Source organism: Sebastes fasciatus, chromosome 22, assembly GCF_043250625.1.
Source record: "Sebastes fasciatus isolate fSebFas1 chromosome 22, fSebFas1.pri, whole genome shotgun sequence".
Taxonomy (NCBI): Eukaryota; Metazoa; Chordata; class Actinopteri; order Perciformes; family Sebastidae; genus Sebastes; species Sebastes fasciatus.
This window is the reverse complement of record NC_133816.1, coordinates 17,801,829-17,829,220: the sequence shown is the minus strand read 5'-3', so window position 1 is coordinate 17,829,220 and position 27,392 is coordinate 17,801,829. Positions and strand designations below refer to the sequence as shown.

The following is a 27,392-nucleotide window of genomic DNA, read 5'->3' as shown; positions in this document are numbered from 1 at the left end:
CCTGTGATTGGTCAAAGTCTCCCTTCACGGGCTAGGTTTTTTAAAGCCTGAAAACAGCCATGAGGAGGTGCAGAAGTCTAATTTTCTCTCATTACAATATGCTGAAAGGTTATTATGGAATTTTTGCCCAATGATGTCAAAACTCTTCTGCCTACTGCCGCTTTAAGACCAATAGCAGCTTGTTCTCAGCCTCTGAACTACAGAAGCTTGCTCGTTAACTCCGCTGACCCTCAAGACAAAGCAAATGAATGAAATGGACAGACTTCCCCTTGTTGTGTTTCCATCTATCCTTTCTTTATCCAAGAATAATATTTTGTATTTAAATAGCAAATGATACAGTGATGGGACAAAACAACAAACAAATAACAGGAAAGAAAACATGTACAAACATCCTTAAAAACATCTTGCACTCGCACAACACAATTTAAAAATACGGAAAAAAACAAGGAAGGACACTTAACCGGTCTGGAGGAGTTGAGCATCCATTCTATAGAAAGCCTCGAGTTCCCAGGACTAACTAATTGCCTGCCTGCTGCATGATGACGAACAATAGAGGGAGGGAGGAGACAGCGTTAACGTCAGATTCTGGAAAACTATTTGCAATTAAAGCCTCGCAGGAAGTTAATTGTAAAAGCCAAACAGCGTTTTTCCGTGCAGTCTGACTATCAGTGTGTGGAGACCGGCTGAGTGTTGGTTACGCAGCAACAAAAACACAGATAATGACAAAACAGCTTCACAGTTCTCATGTAACCCTCCTCACTGACCTCTTGCTCCCTCGTTCACTGCGAACTGACTTTATATAGTCCATTCTGGTAGTTGGAAGGAACATGTAATGTGAAACTACCAGCTAGTCGGGTACATAGTACATACAGTATGTATAAAAAGGAAGAGTGCCATTGCAAATGATGCCAACAAACAGCTTTGTAAATGTGTTCAGTGTTACACAAGAGAACACGGCAACGAGAGCTCAACTAAAATCTTAAAGATCCGACACTAAAAAATACTAAGACTGGAGCTTAAAAGTATAAAATCTGTATAAATAGTAATCGCACAACTTTTACAAAATATATAAAAATAGTCATTGAAAAATCTAAGAGAAGAGACTAATGTTTGTGAGGCATAGTTGAAAAAATGTTAAAGGCTTGTGGGATGAGGCCTCATTCGTTTTTTGGACGCCCTGTCGCAACCTCACAGTCCTCCAGTTTCCAGGTGCAATCAATACTTTCTCCACAATTCACTCTAAAGAGTTGAGTGTAAGGGTCAAACTCACTGACACACATGCAAGCTACGTACAGATTTAAACTTGCAGTCACACACACACAGAAGTACATCCACACACAAAGTGCAAGAGAGTGCCAGTAGAACAGCGATTGGAGCAGTGCGTCCCACGGGCCTCATTTTGGTCAGTGTGTGCTTCACCATGTCCACGTTTCACATCTACATTCCAAGGTGCAATCGTCTCCTGTCTGTCCAAAGCCCAGCTGGGACTGTCCTCTCCTTCCAGCTTCCTCCCCCGTATGTGAGGATGGCTGCATCGTTCTCTCTTTCCCCACACTGTTTCCAGCACCCAGCGTGCAGGTCAACAGTGTCAAGTCCCTCCTCTTGCCTTTCAGAAACACAAATTAGCTCCGCGTGGAGTATAGGGAGATCAGCTGATCAGCTGACATCTGGCTGACAAGCCTGTGCATCCGACAGAAGGAGGCGCACTTTGCCTCGCAGGAAGTTGACGTGGACTTGGAGCAAATCTGTTGCCGAGGACACCCTCCATGTTCCCTCAAGCCCCGCTGCACTTGCCGGTGGGGTATATTCCTGAAAGACAATACAAAGCAACATGTTGCTCTCGTCTTAACTTGGAAGATGTATCTTTTTTTTGTAGTGTTTCTCCTCTTTCAACGAAATCTCAAAAGCATGTGCTACAACATGTTACATATCCGCCTGTAGGAGTATAGATATTTGCATCTGATTGACAAGTTTCATGGCATTTAGTTTGTAAATAGTGGACAACCTCCGGGACTGGGAAGTGAAGCCAATAGCGCAAGTGCCTTAGACCTGCATTCTTTCTAACAGCCAGCAGGGGGCGACTCCTCTGGTTGCAAAAAAGAAGTCTGATTGTATAGAAGTCTATGAGAAAATGAGCCTACTTCTCACTTGATTTATTACCTCAGTAAACATTGTAAACATGAGTTTATGGTCTCAATCGCTAGTTTCAAGTCTTCTTCAATACAGCATGATGTTCATTTAGTAAATTATGGTCCCATTTAGAGTCAAATAGACCATAAAGCAGGGGATGCTTTAGGGCGGGGCTACCTTGTGATTGACAGGTCGCTACCACGGCGTTGTCTGGTCTAAGAGTTGTCCGTGTTTTCATGTTAAAACTTTAACCCTTTCACAGTGTGTTTTCAGTCCATGAAAGTTAATTATAATCTTTTTGGTCACCTAAAAATGTCAAAGTTCGGTCGTACTGAGCTCCTCCCTCTCGGGTCACTTCTGGTTGCAAAAAAACAAGATGGAGACAGCCGAAATGCCGAACTCGAAGCTTAAAAAATGGCAGTCCACAAACCAATGGGTGACGTCACAGTAGGCTGTTTTCATACCATTAAATTGACAAATGGCTCCCTGTAAACAGAGCTGCTGCTGTTTTTGTATTTGTAACTGCTGTAACTCACCTGGATGTTGAGGCTACGCAGCACAGCATTGATGCTGAGCAGGTTTCTGATGGAGTTGTCTATGTGGCTGTGCAGTGCTGTGTTGGTGACTGAGGTCCGTAGCAAGCTGAGAGCCTGTTGTAAGAGCCATAAGCCAGACTGCACCTCCCGGGCTTGCTCTAATCCCTTGCCAAAAAAAATAGAGAGGGCAAGAGTTTAAGAGTCTCATTATGAAAGCGATACGGAACAAAGGAAGCAGGTAATCAGCTCTCTCATTAGAAATTAACCAGAGTTCCAGGTCCCCAAAAAACTTATTGAAACACAGAAAATGACATCTAGAAACATCCAAGAAGTATGATTCTACGCAGTGGTGGACTCAGGCTGTCTGAGGGGCAGGGGTGGAAAAAATAAAAAGCGCACCAGCTGCATGCGTTGGGGCACCAGTACGCAGAAAGTTTTCTAGCCTGTAGTTTTCTCTACTGGAGGGCACTCTAGAGGGCACTTTATCTTGTTTTATCCACTGGAAGGGCACCCTAGAGGGCATTTTGTCACTTTTTCTCCATTTAAGGGCACCCATTTGTGCATTGTATCTCCTTTTCTCAACTAGAAGGACACTCTAGAGGGCACTTTATCATGTTATATCTACCACAGGGGCATCCTAGAGGGCACTTTATGCCGTTTTCTCTGCTGGAGGGAACCCTAGAGGGCACTTTATCTCGTTTTCTCCACTGGAAGGGCACTCTAGAGGGCATTTTATCACATTTTCTCCACTGGAAGGGCCCTCTAAAGGGCACTTTATCTCGTTTTCTCCACTGGAAGGGCACTCTAGAGGGCATTTTATCACATTTTCTCCATTTAAGGGCACCCATTAGTGCACTGCATCTCATTTTCTCCACTGGAAGGGCACCCTAGAGGGCACTTTATCAGGTTTTATCTATCATAGGGGCATTCTCCGCTGCGCCCCGAGTCCATTGTCTGTTTTAACATTCAACTGTTTTCAATGGTTACTTACATTTTTCCTCTCCCAGACATCAAAGTCGACTGTGGTTTGGGGAACAGTGACAGACTCTGACAGGCTACATCCTTCTCTACATGACTTCTAAGAAAACAAGAAAGGAACAATGTTAGTGCTTAGGGTACTTTTATCCAATGGTACATAAACATTCAGTATGGGTGAATCCAGGACCACACTATCTCTGCAGCAAGCTTCACCATACATTTTCTTCTCACCATAGCGACTTCTGCGTCTCGTGCTTCCTTAATGAAATGGTTCAGGACCCTCAGGTCACAGATGGGCCTCAGCGGGGACGGTAGGCCTGGCCGGGTCCACTCCAACACCATCAACAGCAAGGCAAGCAGTCCTGCCATAACAGATACGCGAATACAGTCAATCAAAGGCTGCGGAACATCAAAACCGAATGAAAACAAGCTGATTTGCTCTAGGGAGCAAGTAAGCAGCAGCTGTGAGACACACTTTGGGACCCCTTTGGACTGTATCTATTTATGAGGACTAACCTTTGTCTAAAGGATCTAAATCATGGTAATAGACTGACGTAGTGTAATATGAGGAAGCAAGATAGTTCATATGATTTGCAGAACAACCACTCTTATGAAAAGTTAATAGTGAAACTGGTTGTATTCTTTGTGTTTCACTTATCTGCATGACTGTCAGTTGACGAGGGGCTGTGTATTGGCAGGAATCTTGCGATACGTTATGATGATCAGGCTTTAATCAAACTGTGATGGCTTGTTTGTACCTGTTAGTTCAGTCTGAGAGCACCTATTATATTGAGATTTATGCAGAAATCCAAGAACTGTCACAAACCTTTTCACAAAATTGCAGTTTCTAAAGTTGTGTGTGTATACCCAGACACCAAGTTTAAGGTTCACACAGTAAAGCAAATGGGACATGTTATAGAAGATGAAGCAGAACAGAGGTAGTCTAAGTCTAAGTCAATACTAATATTTTCTGATTCATGCAGTTATACACAGGCCAGCTATACTGTACACCTGGACCATGTGAGATTATTAACCTGGTAAAAGCCATCTCAGTTAAAACTACTGAGGGGAATTAAACCAATTACCCCTGTGACAGGTGACAGACATGTTTTAAGGACATATTCCTGCAGGGATAAACCTGTTCATGACCAGCTCACCATCAGAAATGAACCATCACCATTATAAAAAAAACATAAATGATTCATTTGATTTCATCCATTGCGCTCATTTCCACATGATAACATATTTGACAGGGAACAATACAAAGCAATCCACTTCTCATTTGTTCTCTTTTTTTTCCCACATTATAAATATAACAACACCACAAGACTTTAGGAACAACTGCGTCCTTTGTAATACCTCGACCCATTGCCCTCCTCTGGTTACGTCAGTCGAGGTATTTCATGGTTATATATATACGTGAAAATACATCTGGTGACTTTTTCATGCATCTTACGTAAGGTCTGACCTTCAGGGCTAATGACCTATTCAGATCCAGAGTTTAGCTGATAAGTATGTATGTGAACATACATATATTAATGCTGCAGTAAGGGCTGTCAAAGTTAGAGATTTTTAGGTTGAAGCAGGCTCAGTTTTAAAGCTATAGTTTAGATACTGGCATCATATGAAACTAGTGACCTATGGTACCAACCATGTCATACTAGCATGTCAAATAACGCTCCAAACTTGCGCTCAATTTTGGCAAGGAAAAACTGTCATGGCCATTTTCAAAGGGGTCCCGTGACCTCTGACCTCAAGATATGTGAATGAAAATGGGTTCTGTGGGTACCCACGAGTCTCCCCTTTACAGACATGCCCACTTTATGATAATCACATGCAGTTTGGGGCAAGTCATAGTCAAGTCAGCACACTGACACACTGACAGCTGTTGTTGCCTGTTGGGCTGCAGTTTACCATGTTATGATTTGAGCATATGTTTTATGCTAAATGCAGTACCTGTGAGGGTTTCTGGACAATATTTGTCATTGTTTTGTGTTGTTAATTGATTTACAATAATAAATATATACATACATTTGCATAAAGCAAGTATATTTGCCAACTCCAATGTTGATAAGAGTGTTGAATACTCAACAAATCTCCCTTTAAGGTACATTTTGAACAGATACAAAATGTGTGATTAATTTGCGATTTAACTATTTTAATCGATTGACAGCACTAGTTGCAGATTATTGATCTTCTTAATAGAATCCCTGTTTCTGTTCGCCTCACTGTGCGGTCAGAGGTCAGTTGCAAAACAATACCCTTTGAGTTGCAACTCTGCCTTTGCTTGCATGTATTGCAGGGCTCTGGATAAATTAGCTGCTCAGGGATCAGTCTTTCATAAACATTACAGTAGTTATGAGACATTATAGACTTGCCAGTATAGAAATACAGATTACAGACTTCATGTGAAGTCAGCATGATTCAGCAGTAGCTCATTCATTTTGTTTCATACTTGCATATGACACCTAAGAAACCATGTGATATCCTCGATTATGAACAGAAACCTGCACATATCATGACAATGCAGAAATTGCTGTTTCCTTGTTTATCCCTTAGCGCAGCATACTCTGAACTCCAAGGGTCCACTTGGCAATGAGAGTGGTTCTACTGTTGTGGGTCATGTGGGGCACCCAGCCTCGTTCCTCTGTGCCACATGCTGAATGCGCTCTTTCACAGCAGCCTGGATGTGTGACGCAGAAGGATGATAGAAAATACAGAAGATCTTCCCAGGCAGACAGGTCACATACAAGCCAGATTAAATTCCCAGACTCCCAGATAACTAGAACAAATTGATCTGAATGGCACAAAAGTTGACTCTAATATTGCGGGTTTGCTACCACTGAGGGGATAATAAGAGATAACATTAGGAACATACTAGCAGTACATTAGTAGTGGTGCTTGTATAATCAGCTTAACCTCAATGCCCTCTTTCCTCTAGCGTCATGGATCACTGTCGATGACACAGAATCAGTCTGTGTCTAGAAAACTTAGATCTTGGATAAATCTGATGCGTAACAATCCCATGTTTCACAGAAACCTTCTGTAAATTGTATGTACAGTACGTAGTGGTAGTTATGCACAGTGTCCCACAACGTCACTAATGTGTGCATTAGTAACAGAATTGCTGCTTGCTCTCTGTTCCCCTGAGTAAGCATATATAATCCCTGCAGACTTGCAATCTAGTAAATATGAACACACACATACACCGATACACGCACATAAATTAAATGAAACATTCACCAGTACTTATGGATGTGCATTTTCAGAGTCATGCATAGGCTCATTGGAAATTATTATTTACTCATAATTAGGGCTGTCAAAGTTAACGTGATAAAAACGCACAAATTTGTTTTAACGCCACTAATTTCCTTAAGGAATTAACGCAACTTGCGATTTTTAGGTAGGCACTGCATCTCGAGGGCAATTTATCATGTTTTATCTACCAAGTGGGCATCCAAGAGGGCACTTTATACCATTTTCTTTACTGGAGGGCACCCATGTTTTTTATGCTAAATGTTTTGTGTTGTTAATTGATTTCCAATAATAAATATATACATACATTTTCATAAAGCAGCATATTTACCCACTGCCCTGTTGATAAGAGTATTAAATACTTGACAAATCTCCCTTTAAGGTTCATTTTGAACCGATAAAAAACATGTGATTAATCACGATTAACTATGGACAATCATGTGATTAATCTCGATTAAGTATTTTAATCAACCCTACTCAATGGGTACACGCTGTAAGCATGGTACAGTAGGGAATGAATACTGAATGGGACTAATTACAAAGTACAGTATTTGACACAGGGAATAAATCCTACTGCTGGGCTTGTTTCCGTCCTGTTGGCTGTTAAGTGGCTGCTCCACTTTACTCAGACACTAGTAAATTCACTAGCAGACATTTGTCCACTTCAAAGTAAATCACAAACTTTAAATCTTCGTGCATATGGTCTTTTTCAGACCCTCCTATGATACTTTAAGTTTATACAAGCCCTGGCGGTCCCTCTTATCATCACATTATGATCTACAATGCGGTCCCAGGCATACTTATGACGCTTAAATAACCTTTAACATGTACCGACTCATATAGCAGTTTCAGAGGTGAAGTGACGTCTGCACAGATAAACCAATGGCCTCCTTCCCATACACTCTGATGTTTGTCGCTTTCCAAAACGCAGCCACTTTAAATAAGTGTGTGTGACTCAGCTTGAGGATTATCGCTGGCCTTTTCACCTCCGCCGCTGCCTACGTGAGAATGCATCAATCTAAAGTGTGTACGCACACGCACTCTCTCCCTCTCTGCATTCAAACTCCAAAGTCAACACCTTAGTCTGTCACGATCAGCTGCCAAAACCATGTTGCTATTTTAAATCGGACGCAGTAGTCCACAAGTGGCAGTGCTTTGGATAATGGCAAGCTTCACTCCAGGTATGTGACAGAGGCTGTGGGAAGATGGCCGGATGCTCAAGTGAGCCGGTGCCTGTGCTATTTTAACAAATTCATATCTAGCAGGTGCACAGAAAGAGCTCAGCAATTTGAACCGAATGTGGAACTGATGGTTAAATGTCACAGAGTTCTGACAGGGAGATGCTATTTAAAGTGCATCTCAGGTATGGGATGGTAATGCTTTGCCACCTCCTTTCTATTTCTGAATGGGTCTCCCCCATGACAAAGTGCAGGGTTGTAAATAAGTAGCTATCAGATGACACAGGTGTGACATCATTTCCTGTCCGGCTTCGCTGGAATCCCTTATAGCTGACATCCTTTGATAACCTTTTGCTCTTTTCTGCTGACACCGGTATGTGACGACCGCGCCAAAAAACTGCAGATTCAGCTTTGGCATTCAGAGCCCTTAGTCTCAGTCTGCTGTGTCATGCTAGAGAATCATGACTGAGTGAGAAAGACAAAAAAAGAAAGTGGTCATCAGTGCTCAGCAGCTCCTCAGGAGACCGCTGTATCTGCATCGGCTTACAGTAACAGGAAATGATGCATCTTTAGAGGGGGAATCAAACCAGCAACTCCAGCAGATTTAGTGCCTTGCTTAAATCTGTAAATTCCAGGTTTAACAGGATGATTCATCAGAAGCTTTAAAAAGTTATTATTTTTTTAGACTGAATAGTGTCTATGCCACACATTATTAGCTTTGTTAAATGTCCATCACCTGACAGTAACTTGGCTCCATTTGGAAGTGATTGAGCTTTATAGTTTAAGGGATTAATAGCTATTGAGAGGATTATAGTTCAGCAGTAGAGCCTAATGTACAGCGGCTTTCTAGGAAGTGGCTTTACACAATTCATTCCCATGAACTGTGGTGAATAAATACAAACATTGAGCGTGCAGAAACAGGACTTAGAACATGGAAGTGGAGTTTGGCACAAATCAGAGGACAGCTTTCACAGAAACCCAGACCTCCAGAGAGGCTGTATATAATCTCAAGATTCAGTATTGTAAATACTGAATGCGCTACACTGTAAACAATTGCTGTTAATTTACAGCAGGATTTCAACAGTATTAACCTGGTATTGCTAAAAACAGTGCTTTACTGTTAATACAAAAGAAAACCTGTTAAATTACGCTCATAGGCCGTTTTTTAACTGAACTATAATGCATTCTTAAAAAAACAGCACTTTACAACTGTCTAAAGTATCAGTAACAGTTTCATGCAGTATTTTTTTAATTCTGGGACCTGATCTGCTCATGTGAGGCTTGTACATTGTACATGACTGTAAAATCAGTGAATTAGCTTTATTGTTCTTCACTCACATGTTATGGTTTTCATTCTGTGCTTGTAGCCAGCTAGAGATAGACCTTTTTGGGAAAAGTGTCAACAAGTCTATTATAGCCTTTTTCCTAACAAGTGAGTTTAATTGTATTTAGTGTGACTATTCCTATGTCTGTAACCTGCTAAGTCTATTCATCTAGGCAAAAAAAATTAAAATACAACCTAAATAGTGCATTAAAACAAATCAGTAAGATAATGTAAAAGAAAGGTGGCTATATAATGTATCTTTAAACAGTAAATTAACTGTAAAATACTGTGAAATTATTAAATAAAACAACCAGTTCAAACTGTATTTTTCATTAACAGTACAAAGCTGTAAATTTCAGCGACAGTATAATAATTTTAATTTTACAGTAACATAAAGAGCAACCCTGCTGCCATCACTTCTTTACTGTTATTTTACTGGGAAATTCTTAACAGTGATACTTGACAAACGTGTTCTAGAATACTGAGCATATAACAAACGTGTTCTAGAATACTGAGCATATAACAAACGTGTTCTAGAATACTGAGCATATAAAAAACGTGTTCTAGAATACTGAGCATATAACAAAGGTGTTCTAGAATACTGAGCATATAAAAATCAGTTCTATATGCTCAGTATTCTAGAACACGTTTGCAGCAACACAATGGAATGCACACAAAGTAGCGCTTCTTACCTCTACTCGTTTTCTGCAACATTCGCAAACAGGTGCCGCATCTTTTAGAAACATTGTGTGTTTAAATATATATGCCCAACCTTTACGAGCTCAAATTACACTATTCAAATCCAACAAGGACCCCAGTGCGCTGGTCCCAGCAGCAGCAGCGCTCCGACCTGCATGCAGGTCCGTGTCTAAACTAAAACATGTGTGCTGCTTGCTGGAGAGAGCAGTCACCTACCACACTTTGCATCACCGCTGTGCTTTTTGCAAAACCTTTTATTTACCTCCCCTATAGCGACAACGTGCGCGCCTTTTTACGCACCACGGTGAGCGATTAAAACATCAACCCATGCAGCCGTGCCTTTGCGTAAAGCCTGAAAATAGATTATCTACTAAAGAAAAAAAAATCCTGTGTATAACTCACTGGGAAGCTCCATGTTGGTGTCCGCATAGCCCCTCACATGGTCCTCATGGTTTGGCCCATAGGTCCGTCTATTGCCCTGCTAATTGGAAACGAAGCTCTTTTGTGGATCTCCTGCACTTATCCGGTAGGTGTTTCTTAAAACTGATCCTGTTTGATTTTTTTTTTTATATTGATGACTTTGAAAAATGAAGTTGCATTGTTTTCTATGACAATCTAAACTACCTCCTCCCATTAAGGCAAAAGATGTTTTCTTTCATTGTTATCCAAATAATAGGCTATCCCTGTTTATAAAATTTTTGGCTTAATAATAAGTAAATAATGTCTCCTTCCCATCCATTGTTTGGATGTTTTTTTAGAAACAGTCATTACAGCAGTCCATTTCATATAAAAACACTGATTGTGTAAACATTGAAATTAGGTCTCAAATGGGCTATTTAGTAACAAAAGCATTACGTTTTTAATATAGCCACTGGTGTCACATGCCAGGACTCATTCAGTGGCCATATGATGCCTCACAAAAATCAAGGTTTGACATAAATTTAACTTTTTTTTACAATCTGAAATTTGACTTTGAGATGAAAAATGTGTATAAGCATGTATATGTTAGTTGCTCTTTGCACAGGTATAACATTAAACCCCCCTTTCTCCCCTTTTCCCACAGTGTCACACATCTTCATCCAGCTGGTGATCATCCAAAACTTCCACCTGAAGGTCTTCACCCAGATGTTCATGCGTTTCAAGGTCATTTTTCTTTCCTCAGGGCAAGATAGATTAGTTAATAGCACATGCTATTATAAAGTAGATGTGACTGTGTGTTGTAATTAAGGGAAAAGCATGTTAAACTACACAGATGTGTTGACAAGCCTGTATAACTCTTAGACACAGGTGTGGTAGAAATAAGGATGAGGGAATGGAGACTAAGGGATGGCAAGAGGGGTAACACTCAAATACAAACTGATCTCGACTAGTCAACCTTATCATAATGCTAGGAAGCCGAAGTCAGTGAGTGACCTCATTGCTTGAGGGAGCAGGGAATTGGACAGTACTCTTAACTGTGCTTGATTGAAGCCTGCACCTTGTTATGTGCATCAAGCTGACAGAGACAGTTTGTGCTGTTTTGTGTGTGAAGTCAGAAGTTCCTTGTATGCGTTTAATGTAATGTAAGTCATAACAGTTCATATTTACTACTTTATAGGACTATTTCGGTTAAAGGTTCTCTATACGATATCTAGAGGATTATAATAGCATCAAACAACTATTTGCTATGTAAAGATATAGAGGAGTAATGTCTACCTGAGCAGAGAATGAAGTTGCTCTCTCTCTGTGTGTGTTGTAATCAGAGCTTCTCCGTGCTTTGTTGACATAGCCAGATTGTCCGTGCATGCTTTTAGTGCATGTGAGCGTGCCCCATTGGCTAGCTCACAGCCGCCACTCTGCACTACACTCATACGGCGTTTACAGTTGATAACGCGGTCCCGACCGACAGCACCGTTGCGGAAGCGTTTTTTGGTAACGTTTGGAAATGGCATTGAGGAGGTGCAGACAGGATGTGAAAACGCTCTGTGTTTGAATGGTTAAACTACAAAGATTACTGCAAAGTGTGTGTTTTCAAATCAGATTTTCAGACAGATTTTTGTAAACTGGATTTTTTTTAAATTTGATTTTCACTTTCCAGGTTCCGCACATCAGTGGGGTCATTACGGAGATGTTGAGTGCACTTCCCTCCCATGGCTTCCTCTGGTACGTCCCAGTCATTATCAATCATGCTTGATATACAGTGTATTGGCACATGAGCTGAATTGTCCCTCTGGCCAATGTTAAGAAGGAAATTAAGCCTGCATAATGTAAGATGTCCTCTGACAACATCTAGTGCAGTGGTTCTCAACCTTTTTTTGTGTCAAGGACCCCTAAATTGGTACACATTATGACCCCCATTTGATAAGATTTTGCTTCAGGCACCTCCATCTGAAAATATTTTGGTTGTTAGACTTCTACAGTTAAGGAGATGTGAAACCTATGATCAGAATAGTCACTTTTATGGCTCTTACCCACAGTGGGCTCACTTCTATAGTGAATTAAATAGTGAAAATATACTATTCCCCATCTTTCCGAGGACCCCCTGGAACTCTCTCAAGGACCCCTGGTTGAGAACCGCTGATCTAGTGGATGCCTGACCTGGTGGCCAGTAGACAACTTCAACTGTATTGAAACACATTCAGCTTTAATACAAGGTTCCATTGCAAGAATGCAATTTTAATTAAATTAATTCAAACACTTCCCACCCCCTCTTGTGAAATTCTGTGTTAGGTAAAAAAAGAAATTTCAATGAACAAAATGTCACTGACCCTTACCCAGGTACGTAGAGTAGCAATGACTTATCTACTGTATGCATCATCAGAACAAAGTATATGCCACAGGAATATGCAGGCTATTTCAAGGAATTAGTCCATGTACAGCACCAACGTTGGAGTTCATCCATGGTGGCATTCTGGGAATACTTTTCTCTATTTCTTAATTAAGACTATTCGTCAGTTCAGTGCGGATGTGATATCATACAGCAAGTCTATTATCTGCACTTCAAGCAGGTATGTTTATGCCCCATGTCCTCACCCTGACCCTTCGCAGTCCCCTTGGAGCCAGAGAAAAGGAAACATATAGAAGATTTCCTGGAAGTGCCCTCTGTGTGTCATGGAGGAAGGAGGTTTCTTCCAGGAGCTATACATGAGGCGTTTGCATCAGACAGACGGGAAGTAAATGAATGTTTACATATGCATTATCAGTAGCAAACATGCAATGTCAAGTGAATATTTGGAAACACTGATAAAAGCTACCAAGCTCACACACTTGAATGCTTACTATTTCACAAGCCCATGTAAGGTGCATGTACGGCACACGCACACATGCTTGTGTAAACAAGCGTGTACTTAAATAAAATGGTAAAAAAATAGACAATTACTGAAAATATTTGAATTACAAAAAGAATATTCTATTGTATTTGATATATTAATAATTAGATCTCTAATATTTCGGGATTTTCTGTACTTCCCTTTTCAAAATTATGATGCCAAAAAAAAAAAAAAATGTGATGCACAAAGTGGATTGCATTTATTGTCTTTCGGGTATCTTAATATGTCTTAAATATTCTACTCATGAGTGATAGACATTCTTTGATAAGTTTACATATTACTCCTTCTGATATGAGTCAGCTTTAATACTATATGGTCGCCGCTGTGCTTAGCTGAAGGCAATGTTGACAAATTGTTGCACTGTTTGCTTAAAGGGCTGTTTGCTTATGTCTGAGCCAACATGAGAGAGAGAGAGGCGAGGGAGACGAGGTACGTGCTGTGAGCCATGCTCCGTGACCAGGACATGGGGATTGGAGTGGGAGGCGAGGGATGTGTGGGGAGTGCGGGGGCAGGGGGGTCCAGTCACAATGACTCCTTGGTTGGGATGGGACACCGTTATTGAATTTAGGATGAGAGGTGATGTAAAGTTGGTAATGAACCCAAATGATCTTTCCCTGACGGCCAGGGTCCGGGGTGATGCAAACAACATACAGTAAGGAGAGAGGGGCTTTATCGTACTATATAGAAGACAGTGAAAGTGCACAGCTGTTACGTTGAAGTGTGTGTGTGTGTGTGTGTGTTTGTGTTTGTTTTTTGCTTTCTCATTCAGGTTTTGGGCTCGCAGCCAGCAAGGTCTACTCCTCTGGCGCGACACAAGACAGGAAGCTGACATAAAAGAATGGGGGGACTGTCTGTGAGAGACACAGGAGCCAAGGCAGGAGTCAAGACAGTAGCCACTGACGAGGTCGGAAGTTATTGTTTCAGCTTGCAGGCGTCCACAGTGACAAGAAACGTATCCCTCTATTGAACATATTGTGATTCCATGGTGACGGCCACAAGTGCGGAAAACATTCCAGGACCTTATCACTGGAGTTTCTCCATGCGCAAGTGCTGACATTTGGCCCATGAGTAAAGCATTTGACCCCCTAAATACTCCAGTGGAGCTAATTGCTGGCTAACAACACAACGCCGCAGTTGCAAAAAAAAAAAAAAAAAGACAACAGGTGTGTAACTGTGTAGACCATCTGTCCTGCAACTATTCCTGAAGAATGTAGAGATATGTGTTTCCACTTCCCCGGCTAAAATGGGTCAACAAGACTTAAGCATGATTTAGGCTTGCCGCATCCGTGAGGGTCGTGAGTGTCCGCTCGGCCAAAGTGACGTCACACCATCAGACACAGCCCTTCGCGGGGGTTTCGTGCAGCAGGTTTTCAACTGTTCGTGTATATCAATTTTTCTAACTATGCGGATCCGAATGCGGATGAGCGGAGAAAATGGAGAACTTTGAGGAGCTTTGACAATATCGGTTTGTTGTAAGGAGAAACCTTCACGGAGTACAAAAGTTCCAAACGTTTCCTCATCACAAGTCCACGTCAGCTCATGTTTATGCAACCGTCCTTGCGGAATAACCAAGGCTTAAGGGTCAGCCCCAGTACCCACACTTGACGTCTTGAGCACTGAAGTGTGCGTTCATGTCTACAGAGTCTACAGCCATGCTAGCAGCTCTGGCTGTAATTTGACACGATGCCAACATGCTGGTGTTTAGGTATAATCGTTCGGCACGTTAGCATGATAATATATGCTAATCAGCAGTTAAAACCTGTACAACAGAGTTTTGTAAACCAAAGATATGGACAAATCAAAATTTTGATCTAATCATGGCACCACAGCAAAAGCTAAGGTACGACAAAAGTTACAAATCCTCCTAACGGGGAAATGCCTGTACCAACTTTCAAGGAAATCCATCAAATACTTGTTGAGACATTTCACGCCAAATCACAAATGTCAACCTGTTGGCACCACGGATATCTGAACCAAATTTCCTGGCAGTCCATTCAATAGATGTCAGCCTGCTGGTGGTGCTAGAGACAAAGTCAAGGGATCACCTAAATAGGTAGAATACAAGAGTACACAATTGGAAAAATTGGAAACAACTGCTTGATAACTTTTCTCTGAATTCTTACTTCAAATCTCATTGCTTAGACATCCTTTACATTTTCTAGCTCATTTTAAGCCATTGCCCTTGAACCATACCTGCCTTAAATACAGTACCATTTATCCATCACGCAATCATCTGGCTGTATCATCAAGTTTTGTTCTTGTATCTTGGTATCTGGTATTGTCCCTGTTGCTCAGCTGACTTGTGTGGTATTATAGCTGACCTAGCTGCCCCTAGCCTCACACCTTCTGTTATCCAATGGGCCTCTCATCACTTGTCATTTCCAGTTCACACTCCCCCCCCAACCCGCCCACTTTTGGCTGCCCTGTCTGTTATTTCCCTGACTTGCTGGCCCTGACTGTTGTACGGCTCGTGATGTTTAAGACTACCGGTTTGACATTCCAACACAACCTTTCACCTTCACTTGTATTCTGCACTGTCATGCATGTCGGTATAAATATTTAGCACAAAGATTGTCTCCCTAGATGTGCACACATTGATTCCGACTTTCTCGAAGTTTGTCTGGATGTGTTATTTACACATTCATGTTCAACAACTTACTGGCAACATAAGCCCGTCACACAATAGGACAATTGTTGAACATTAAGTGATAATCTGATTACTCTATATATGTGTGCTTTGGAAATTTACAGCCAATGCTTGCATTATTCTGGGCTCAACATCTCTCTTGTGCCTTGATCTTACTTATTCTCCATTTGCACCAAAATAAGTCAATGAATACTGTATATTCCAATGCAACCAAGTCTTGTTTATCATCCAACTAAAATGGCATATATCTAACCCACCTTATGTTTTTCTCTTACTGCATCAGCTCCACACAACTGCCTGGCTGCACTGTGAAGGTACATATTCCCAATAGGTAGGTTATCTCTCACCATACTAATCTCTGAGTGTCCACTACATTTAGGCAGTACAATTGATTTTAATAAAACTAACAGTCCTGGTTTTATTCTGTGGTCATGTTATCAATTCAGAGTTTTTGTTTAAGTGAAGACCACACACCAGTGGTGGACTAAAAAAAAAATGAAAGGGGCACCAGCTGCATACGGTGGGGCACCAGCACGTAGAACTTTTTCTAGCATGTATGGCAGCCTATATGGCACTGCATCATGTTTTCTCCACTGGAACGGCACCCTATAGGGCCCTTTATCATGTTTTATCAACTGTAGGGGCATCCATGAGGTCCCTTCATCATGTTTTCTCCACTGGAAGGTCACCCTAAAGGGCATTTTGTCATGCTTCATCTGCCATAGGGGCATCCAAGAGGGAACTTCATCATGTTTTCTCCACTGCAAGGGCACCCTGGATGGCATTTTAGCTCATTTTCTCCACTGGAAGGGCACCCTAGAGGGCACTTTATCATGTTTTCTCTGCTGGAGGGGCACCCTAGAGGGCACTATATCTCATTGTCTCTACTGGAAGGGCACCCTCGGGGGCACTTAATCATGTTTTATCTACCATAGAGGCATCCAAGAGGGCACCTTTGCAGCGTTTCTTTCAAACATGTGACACTGAGTCCACCAGTGCCACACACACTAATGCTTCCTGTTACAATGATGTAGCTACATGTCTCCCTCCTACCTTTGAGGATTTTGAATTCTTGTGTACCTTGTAGGAATGTGCATGGTAACCTGATCTCAGACGCTTATCAATTGCTCAAGAAAACTGTTGGGACCTCTGCCCAGAATAGGGACGCTGTGGACCACTCTTGAAGCAAAACCTCGGGCAAGCACACACCTGAGAGGTGAGTAATCCCAGTGCCAGCAAAGCAATATGTTGGGGCCAGGTGCATTTACGTCAACCTGACGCGCCAGATGGTTTGTTACACAGAAACATCTGAGAAGCAGTCATTGGAAACTGTTTGGAAAAGAGCAGGCACTTAACTTGGCAGGTGATATGGGTTTTCACACACCTAAACCACGCCCGTAGCTGCCAGTAGCTCCTCACAGGTTGCTGATTGGTCCGATCCACTGTGGTTCGGACACAAATGCATTACTTGAAGCCTGACAAGATGAATTTTCGTGTAATCCCGCATTTCTTGCAGGATCTTGTGATATCCGACAATATTTACCTGGCCACATGGCGGCCAGACTTGTTGGTCAAGGCAACGATTGTGACAAATTAAGTGTCATGTGTGAGAAGAAAGGCATCCTTTTTCCAATGATTATGTAGAGTGGCAGTGTTTTTCTAAGTGAAGGAAGTAGGTACGTTGGTTGGGGTGGATGGTAGGCATCCAAACCCAGGACTTTGACACCGGAGACAGGCATTCGCATCCATCATGAGTGCCTCTTGTTGTTAGAGTTAGGCAACAAAAGCACTTTGGTTAAGGTTAAGGAGAGATCCTGGTTTAAATGTTAAACACTGCATGTCTCTCGCGGTGTCACAGTCTCTCTGTCCCTCCTCTGCAGCCACATTCCCTATTCTTCAGGCCCCTTCATTGTCATATTTCTATCCATCCACCAGATGCCCTCTGACTTTCCCTCCTTTCCCCATCACCTGCCTGCATCATCCATCTACACACCTGTCCCCACTTCCCTCATCTGCTCTGCAGTCAACTGAGCTACTCTGAACATTTACACACCTGCACCTCATTCCCTACTCAGCTACTCTCCATATATACCGGCCCAGATCCTTTGTTCTTCTGTCAATTCAGACAGTTGCAATGTGCTTCTCTGTCCATTGATTTTGAGCCACTGGTACCTGCCTGCCTGACCTACAGCCTAATTTGGACTCTTTGCATGCTCCCAGCCTGTCAAATCTGCCTGCCTTTGGCTGCCTGCCTGCCTGCCTGCTAGTAAGTCTATGTATACCTACTCAATAAATCACTGAACTGATCCTGTCTGGGTCGTCCTTTTGGTGCCACTCTCCCCCATCGTTCCGACATCAAGTCACATTTAGTTGTTTCAATATTTAAACAAGACCCTGATCATTCCTGATCTTTAACCAAGTGTTTTGAGTCCCTAAATATAACCATAAAAAAAAAAAAATTCTGAACCTAAACAATGGTCAAAATGGTGATAAACAGAAACCCCAAACTCCAGGGTTACTCTGGTGTACTGCACCAGAGTTTGCAAACCAATCTGTCCCTATGTAGTTAAACGTTCAAGCTGTGTTTGCATCCTAAGAAATGTTAATCTTGTCCAAAGTGACTGCAAAAGTCAACCCCTTTTTTTGAAATATGAAGGGGATCTCGTAGCGCAGCCATAGCGCTATCAGAGCAAGATCTCTCTTGCACACTGGATCAGTTTGCGAGGGATAGTAATGCAGCTGAGGCCAGTAGTCTCTCCCGTGCAAAAGCGGCTCGTCCCACAAATAAAGAATAGACCTCGGCAACCTTAGGAGTTCCCCGTCTGTGTTGAGAGGCTCCAACTAAGGGAGACAAACAAACATTACCTGATGTCCCATGCCAAGACCAACACCAGCGTCACATACTCAAGCGAAACACATTAGTCCACAACATTTGATATAACAACACAGGAGAGCACATAACTGATACAAGAGGTGAAAGGGGTAGGTAAACTAGTCCAATGCCTTAAAATACGATTTATTAATAACCATCTCAGTTGGCCACTTTCAATTGGCACGGCTGCCAGAACACTATAGTACTGAATCTGGGTGGCTTAAACCATAATTGGTATACCTGGTTTTATCTGCATGCAGAGCGAGTGTGGTCACATTATAACCAACGCTTCAGATCGGATGCACACAATTAATCTAAAACAGTAACCAAACATAATTTGAAATGTGTGGGATAATCTTAATTGATATGCAATAAATTAAAGCTGCAGTGGGTAGAATTGGAGCAAATATGATTTAAACAAAGTCACTATAGGCGTCCACAGTGACAAGAAACGTATCCCTCTATTGTACATATTGTGATTTCATGGTCGCTATATCCTGACATTATTACACGGCTTTGTTGAATACTCGATTCTGATTGGTCAATCACGACATTCTATGGTCTGTTATTTCTTTATAGCAGACCGTTGCTATGTATAGCAGACTATTGCTATGGGCGCAGTTCTGACGTCGGACTCTGGCGGACCATTTTTGTGTTAAATTATTGATTTCTTAAGTAAGTAGCCGTGTTATAAGCGGGATAATGTACAGCTAGCGGGTCATTGTTGTGAAAGAAACCCCTTCAGGCGTGCGCGTCGGGGTGCGGCATCGCCCTGTCAGTTTCAACTATTCCATTCACAAAATTCTTGCTTTACAAGAGAATTACATTCTTTGCTGATCTGTGGAGCAATTTTAAGAAACCAATTTTGGATTAGAGACTGGCCAGCATATTCTAGGCCCTGAAAAGATCCTCTTTAAAATGGAATTATTTACATTAATACAGTCGCTTATTTTCAGGGAAACAGATCAAGAAGTACTGTAGTCCTGATGTCATGGCATAAGACACTACCCTGTGAAATCCACCAGGTTTCCCATGTAGTCTGTCACATTTCCTCTCACGGGACCAGACGACTGTTTCTACTGCAGACAGGGGATGTAAAGCACATACAGTACATGGCTGCGTAGCCGTCCCATTCTTACTCAGATGTCTGTTTATTCTAGTGCGCTTGTTGCCTCCGAGATATTTTAGGTTCCATTGTAGTTCTTCGGCGTCTTTGTGGAAATTCCTCACGGGTTTGTTTTCGTGGCTGTGAATTTTCATGGCTGAGTGAAAAACTACCCATTCTTCAGTCGTGATGAAAAGACGAGACGTGCATTTATAAACAGGATTTCTGTCCTCATCTCAAAGACGTGTAAACGTTTTGAGGAAAAATAGGTTAAAACCCCTACTGTATATGTAGAATATTAACTTCAACATACACAAATTAATGATTATTGTATAATGTAAAGTAATGAAACAATCACGGTGAAAATTGGTCCGTGTTGTTATGTTTGTTTCTCCTGAGATCAGGTACAACTTCCTTGAAGTATGCATGACCGACTGTCTAGCACTGCGCTGATATACAGCATAGAAGTGTTATACTACATGCATACTGTACCTGGAATTATTAAAGTTTAGAGTGACTAAATTAGGTAGTGTCATTTATTTATTCACCTGTCCGATATGAACATATCTTTTGCCAGAGAGGAAAATAACTCCTTACATAAATGTATTCAAGTCTATTACTCAGTTTACATTATCATCTCTTCTGCCAACATGTTCTGTCTGTAGTCAGCAGTGGTGTGTGTGTGTGTGTGTGGGAGCTTTTGTGATGGCTGTAGTAAAATACTGCTGCAACAGGCCTCCAGGGTTCAAAGTAATCAAAACATAAATCCCACTTGTAGGAGCTTTAAATGGGTTTTGTAGAAGTATAAATCAGTAGAGCCAAGAATTCCAAATTTCATGTGGAGTCATGTGAAAAAGACAGATTCTTTATTGCTCCTGTCCCCGTACTCCCCCGGTTTTAGTCTCGACAGTCATACCCACCTAATTGTAATTGCTCTTTAGCGATGGACTGACAGACGGCCTATCCAATGGGAGCGTGGCAGGGTGAGAAGTGGCCCAACTGTTGTGTCCGCCTCATGCTTCTTTTCTGTCAAAAACACACATACAACTGGCTTAGTGAACATGTAATTGTGTTTTAAAAAACCTCCAAAGTTGTGTAGGTTGCATTTGTTTGTAAAGGGCTGAGCAACCTGTATCTGGTTGAGCTGTGTGTCCAGTCTGTCTAAAGCAGTCATCAGAGTCACAGCATCCACACAGAGCATTGTCTCCTTCTGTGGCCCGCCAGCTGAATGACAAAGAAACATCCCGATAAAACACCTCCGCCGTGACGCCCCAGATAATAAAATGCACTTGTCATCAGTGGATGTTATAAGCCGATACTTAAAAATCACACATAACATCAAATCATGATGAACTGATTTAACAACTGAAGGTCACAAACAGCTTGGTAGCCAAACCTGAATGTGGGCCTGTGGAAGAAGCAGGCTTTATCAAGGTGGTTGTGTAAGTTTTGTTTCAGAGTGGCCCTGATGTGGCAGCTGATGAACATCTAGAAGAAAGAAAGCCAATGATTGGAAAGAAAATCAATAATAACCTTTAAGCATATTGTAATTCAAGTGCTCTGAGAGAAAACTAGACTTCTGCACCTCCTCATAGCTGTTTTCAGGGTTTAAAAAATCTAGCCCGTGACGGAAGACTTTGGCCAATCGCAGGTAATTTCAGAGAGAGCGTTCCTATTGGCTGTTCATTCAATGGTGGCAGCTGTCAATCACTTGCAAACTCCGACCAAACGGTCAAACTAGGCAGCGCTGATCAAATATGAATCAATATTCTGTTACTGTAATGCCTATTTCTCACCTTAAATGTTTTCAAAAACATCTTGTAGTGTACTGTTTGGCTGCAAAATGAGAAAGTGTGCTCTGGCTGGCTACAGCTAAACAGTACACTACAAGATGTTTCTGAAAACATTTGAGGTGAGAAATAGACATTACAGTAACAGAATATTGATTCATATTTGATCAGCGCTGCCTAGTCTGACTTTTAAAAAAAAAAAAAAATCCAATTCTACCTACTGCTGCTTTAATAAAAAACATTTGATAGAGTATGTATTTCTACAATATCATAAATACCTTTAGGCCTTGATCAATTAAAAATGCTTGATGAACAATACCCTTTAAATACAATAGAAATAATGGTAAAGTAATCGCAAAAGATTACACCCTTTATGCTAAAATGATGATTCAAATAACAGTTATTAGAAATTCAGATATTAATGAACGGGCTAATGCCCAACGAGGTGTTGTTACCTGTTCCCCAGACGACTGGTTGAAGTGGAAGGCTTGGACACTGAAGCACAGTCTGTTATCTTGCTCCCTTGGGAGGAATTTAGATGAAGACCCCGGCAATACGCTGTCCATAAGACATCTGTAAAGGAGGAGACGCACATGCTGGAATGATTTCATGAATGGCATTAAGTAGGCTGTGAGTATCCATTCAATCAATTTAAGCTTACATTTGATTATTGGCTTGAGCACTGTGCTGTATAATAGCATTGTGTTGAGTTTTATGTACTGAACAATCCACAAATGACTATTCTTTTATTGAGTAATGTAATGGCAATTTTCATATCTGCAGTTTAACACTGTACCTTTAGATAATCTCAGGGCCTCACATGTTCAACTTTGTCACCATAGGATGACCTGACATTTTAGTTCTCTGTAACTGCAAACAACAGATTGCTGAAATACTTGTTATGTCTTGTTGTCTGCTGTGTGCTGACGCATTGATATACTTTCTATCCTTCTCTTCTTTTCTTCTTTGCACTTATCTTCGTGTTATGCTTTAAATGTATAAATACTGACTACTCTTTGTATTCGGGGCTCACTTGCCACAGTCCACAACAGGTGGCTGTGCTCGTGAGTCCATCTGCAGATGTTTTAGTTATTAATGTATGCCTTTTTATTAAATTCACTGAAAGACAAGTTGTTATGTTGGTTTGTGTCTTGTTTTAACAGAAACTGCCACCACAGTAACTTATTATTTTTTTAGTCAGAGGGAAAGATTGACCCATGATTGGTGATGAACTTGTAGCTTGGCGAGGAGAGAGGGTCCGGCTTCAGCGTAGCAACACAGGAGTCGACATATAGAGCGAGAGGAGGGTGCAGCGGGGCGTCCACGCTGGCCTCCAGAAACACTGCTTCCCCCTGCTGATACACTGAGGAACTACGTAGAGAGGTACAGTCATCTGCATAAGAACAAATGGATGTTTTTTTTCTCTTTAGTCCCAATTTCATATATTCAACTGTTGTCAGAGAAATCTTCCAGTCTAGATTCAATGAGATGGTGGTTTCACCTGCCATGGTGCGAAGGGAGAAGTGCAGAAGGCCAAATGCACTGATAGTGGATGTCATGGGTAGCCAGGTTGGGGTTAATGGTTCTCCATTCACTGTCTGCTTTCTGTGCTCACACAAAGATAAGGCACTGGTTATACAATTACAAAGTGTTGATGACATCTAACTGCAACTCTTGACGTTGTTCCTCTAAAATAAGATGCAGCATTTGAAACCTGAACCAGGGAAAATTACTCTGTAGGTACACATGAGGATTCAAACAATAATATGCAACACAGTCTCACGGCAGTTCCTGAAATAGTCACAAAATTTAATGTATTTGATTTGTGTACATAGCCACAAATATCCTTTTTTTTTCGTGCCGCTCAGCACGGCTTTCAACAACATATTTTTCTAACGAATGTCCAGCAACATGTGACGCATGCTTAAATTTCTGCTCCAGTCTTTTCAAAATTAAACTACTTAGTTAGGTTTAGTAATAGATCAACTTGGTTAGGCTTAGGCAACAAAACTACTTAATTAGTTCTGGGAAAAGATTGTGGTTTGGGTTAAAATAAACACCGGAAGTGCTGTAACTTAAGTACGGAAGTTACGTGACAAATAAATCAACTTTGACGTTTGCCTTACCTCTTATAGTGACACTCGACAGGTATGATGACAGTAGCTGCACCTTTAACTATCACACTGCCTGTAGTAGAGGTGGGAACCACAGCAGGAGACAGTACCAGCTGGTTGGAATACACAAGCCACTCTCCATGAACCTGGACGGTATAAAGAAATGCATGAAACCATGAATGAAAAATACTTTCATGTCTGACATATTTCTGAATAATGTGTCTCTGTTAGTGATGTGTCGGTCGCGAACGAGCCAGCTCAAAGAGCTGGCTCTTTTAAGTGAACGATAGGAGCCGGTTCCCGTCTGAGAGCTGCTTTCTTTTTCTTTTTTTTTATTAATTCACGGCAGAATGATAGGATGATCTTCTCCGCGCCACGGGCACTCCATGCACTGATTGTGACTGAAGGTTGTGTTAATGGCGTCCGTGAAATTATAAGGATTAGTATAATTATATTGAATAATTTAAGTGATATATGTGCACACATACTAATCATAGGTCAAAACAGCACTAAATATGGCTGAATTATAAAAAGGCAGAAGTGGGAAAACGGAGAGCCCTTTGGGAGCCGAGCCAAATGATCTGGCTCACTAAAAAGAGCCTGAATTCCCATGAATACTGGACATTGACAAGCAGCTAACCAATGTTGGAGCAGGACAAACACACCCCTATTTAACCACAGCCTGGACGCCCATGTGTACTGAACTTTTAGCCATCATTCTTTTACTTCCATCTATCTACCTATTTATATTTATTTTACTTTTTATTTTATCTTGTTCTTTTTAATCTTGACAAAATTTAATTTGCACCCTGACTGACAGCCAGCCCCCCCTCTCAAGTGCACACACTGTACACAGTCACATGATATTGATCTTGCCTAGTTATGTTGGCGTTTTTTTTTAAAGTTTTCTTTATTTATTTGTTTATTTATTTTTATTTATTTATTTATTTTTTCTTTCTTTAATTTATTTTTCTCTCCATTTTGTTTTATCCATATTTCATTTTATGTTATTATGTTATGAGGAAAAGGAAGAAAAAAAAGGAAAAATATCTATATATTTTTTATATGACCAAAGAAAAAAGGATATATATATATATATATATATATATATATATATATATATATATATATATATATATATATATATATATATATACACACACACAGACAGTCACATGATCTTGCCCAGTTATGTTGGCTTTTTTTTTTAAAGTTCTCTTTCTTTGTTTATTTATTTGTTTGTGAGGAAAAGGAAGAAAAAAAAAGGAAAAAAAATAAATATATATATATATATATATATACACTAATTATTACCCCCCTCTTCTCTTACACTGGACTCTGTCCCACAGTCGTGTAGTCCTGCAGAGATGATGACCACCAGCTCAGAGTCAGAGTCAGACACAGGTCCCTTTGCTCTGCAGGACTCCTCTTCCTCCTCCTGCTGTGTTGAGTTTGCTCCAAGCCGAAGATTACCAGGTTTGAACGGAATACGTTTCTCCTTAAAAAACTCTCGCTTTACTGTTATTCTCACTTCGACTTCACCACATCTTATTTGGACTCTTTCCAGAGTTCCTACATCACTTTTTTCTGCAAAGAAAACGCAGCAGACAGACAGAAAAACCACGAATAACGAGACGAATCTGGTATGCTTTACCCTGCTCGCCATTTCCTTTCCCATTTAATCAATTTAGGTGCGTTAATTAAGGTGTGTTGTGCTAAATTCATGCGACCTTCAAAGACTGCTGAAAACATCCAGAAAAAAATTATAATTATTTCACTAGGCGAACCTATAATATGAAGTGTTTCATAAACTATGATAGTAGTAAATCAGACACTTTCCAGGTTAAAAAAAAAGTACATTATTTCCTTAATGTTCCAAAATAAATTAACTTTCAAACGATAAGTTATATTCGTAAGAAAGCTAGAAAAGACATCTAAGAAAGTACACAATCTTCTAATTACTTACTTAAGGGCAACAGGAATAATGGAGAGAATTAAATAATTAGTAGTATTATTGTTATTGTTATTATCATTAATAATTATTCATTTTTATTTTATTTTTATTATTATTATTTTTTTTAATTCTTTTATTTATTTATTTATTTATTTATCTATTCATTCATTTATGATCCTGCCAATCTACTGCTCCACACTAGCTAATTACTTAAGGGCAACAGGAATAACGAAGATAATTACATTTTTAGTAGTATTATTATTATTGTTATTAATATTAATAATTATTATTTTTTTATTTTATTGTTATTGTTATTTTTATTTTATTTTTCTATATTTATTTTATTTATTTTTTCCTGCCAATCTACTGCTCCACACTCCAGTCCAGAAGAAAGAAGAAGTTATATTTGTAAGAATGAAACAGATTTGTCCAAAAGCTCCTGAAGGCATCATCGTCAGTCGGAACATTATCGCAAGTGCACAGAGGGGGACAGTTATTGCAGTTACACCAGACGACTTCCGGATGAACAGTCCATGTGATGAACAGCTGGGAACATTTTTGAGTTCAAATGTATCACATTTAATGCAAAATATGGATAAAATGGATATAAATGAAGCAGGGGGATGTGAGGAGATTGACTGGGGAGGAAGTGGAGCTGAAGAGGGCACGATTATGAAGAATATCTTATTAAAGAGCATCCACACCGGTCTTCCTTATCCACTCACAGACCCTGTGAAATGTTCTCTGATTAAAGGAGACTACCTCTACTTCCATTATGGCTGTGATGGACAAGACGACAGAGGCTGGGGATGTGGCTACCGCACCATCCAGACTATGGCTTCCTGGCTTTGCCATAACTGCTGTCCTCTTGAGGTCAAACGCAGACCTCCACCAAGCCTCCCAGAGATCCAGCAAGCCTTGGTCACCATGGGGGACAAACCAGACTCCTGCTCCGGCTCCAGGGAGTGGATAGGAACATTCGAAGCCTCCCTGGTCCTCGACTATTTCTACGATGTTCCCTGCAAAGTGGTGCACGTTAGAGGTGGAGGAGCAGAGCTGGAGCATGTTGCAGTGGAGGAGCTCTATCAGCACTTTGACAAGCATGGATCTCCAGTGATGATGGGAGGGGACAGGGACAACTCCTCCAAGGGGATATTAGGGGTGTGCACTGGGGACGAGGGCAGCTACTTGCTAGTCGTTGACCCTCACTACTATGGAGGTCAGCTGGAGAAGACAGAGCTGCAGAGGCGGGGGTGGGTGGCGTGGAAAAGAGTGTCATCTCTGGATCAGTCTTCATTTTATAATCTGTGTATGCCTCAGACTGCCAAAAAAGGAACATAAATCAAGCAACGAACCTTACAAATTAATTATTAAATATGAGGATAAGCTATAAAGTGTCTTATTAGGACAGACTTTGCACTGCATTTATGATTTAAAATGAGCTGTAGTGCCATCATGTGGATGAAATCAATAATTACAATATATTTGAAGAACAAACTAAA

The 27,392-nt window shown here is 40.9% G+C and overlaps 3 protein-coding genes across 11 annotated transcripts; 1 reads left to right on the top strand and 2 right to left on the bottom strand.

The window, feature by feature from the left end:
• Positions 1-55: 55 nt before the first annotated feature.
• epoa (erythropoietin a) lies at positions 56-10,626 on the bottom strand. Of its 4 annotated transcripts, none has more exons than XM_074622898.1 (6): positions 10,503-10,530; positions 6,214-6,327; positions 3,876-4,006; positions 3,658-3,744; positions 2,667-2,831; positions 56-1,809 (listed from the first exon to the last, which is right to left on the bottom strand). In XM_074622898.1, the coding sequence occupies exons 1-6, from the start codon at positions 10,513-10,515 to the stop codon at positions 1,657-1,659; spliced, it is 663 nt and encodes a 220-aa protein (XP_074478999.1). In that variant the 5' UTR covers positions 10,516-10,530; the 3' UTR covers positions 56-1,656. The 4 variants fall into 4 exon arrangements, with proteins under 4 accessions (XP_074478999.1, XP_074478998.1, XP_074479001.1 ...); XM_074622897.1 differs by lacking the exon at positions 10,503-10,530 and adding an exon at positions 10,094-10,226; XM_074622900.1 differs by lacking the exon at positions 6,214-6,327 and having other exon boundaries at positions 60-1,809; positions 10,503-10,626.
• ufsp1 (UFM1-specific peptidase 1) lies at positions 10,279-27,392 on the top strand. Of its 6 annotated transcripts, none has more exons than XR_012592308.1 (3): positions 10,279-10,404; positions 10,565-10,626; positions 10,969-11,130. XR_012592308.1 is itself a non-coding variant. In XM_074622892.1 (2 exons), the coding sequence occupies exon 2, from the start codon at positions 26,725-26,727 to the stop codon at positions 27,229-27,231; it is 507 nt and encodes a 168-aa protein (XP_074478993.1). In that variant the 5' UTR covers positions 23,081-23,205; positions 26,645-26,724; the 3' UTR covers positions 27,232-27,392. The 6 variants fall into 6 exon arrangements, 3 of the variants coding, with proteins under 3 accessions (XP_074478993.1, XP_074478991.1, XP_074478992.1); XR_012592307.1 differs by lacking the exon at positions 10,279-10,404 and adding an exon at positions 12,036-12,067 and having other exon boundaries at positions 10,487-10,626; positions 10,969-11,028; XR_012592306.1 differs by lacking the exon at positions 10,279-10,404 and having other exon boundaries at positions 10,487-10,626.
• Positions 20,877-25,621, bottom strand: LOC141760245 (zona pellucida sperm-binding protein 3-like). The gene is made up of 8 exons (XM_074622894.1): positions 25,267-25,621; positions 23,949-24,082; positions 23,324-23,427; positions 23,038-23,215; positions 22,278-22,395; positions 21,429-21,520; positions 21,162-21,256; positions 20,877-21,058 (listed from the first exon to the last, which is right to left on the bottom strand). The coding sequence occupies exons 1-8, from the start codon at positions 25,612-25,614 to the stop codon at positions 20,970-20,972; spliced, it is 1,158 nt and encodes a 385-aa protein (XP_074478995.1). The 5' UTR covers positions 25,615-25,621; the 3' UTR covers positions 20,877-20,969.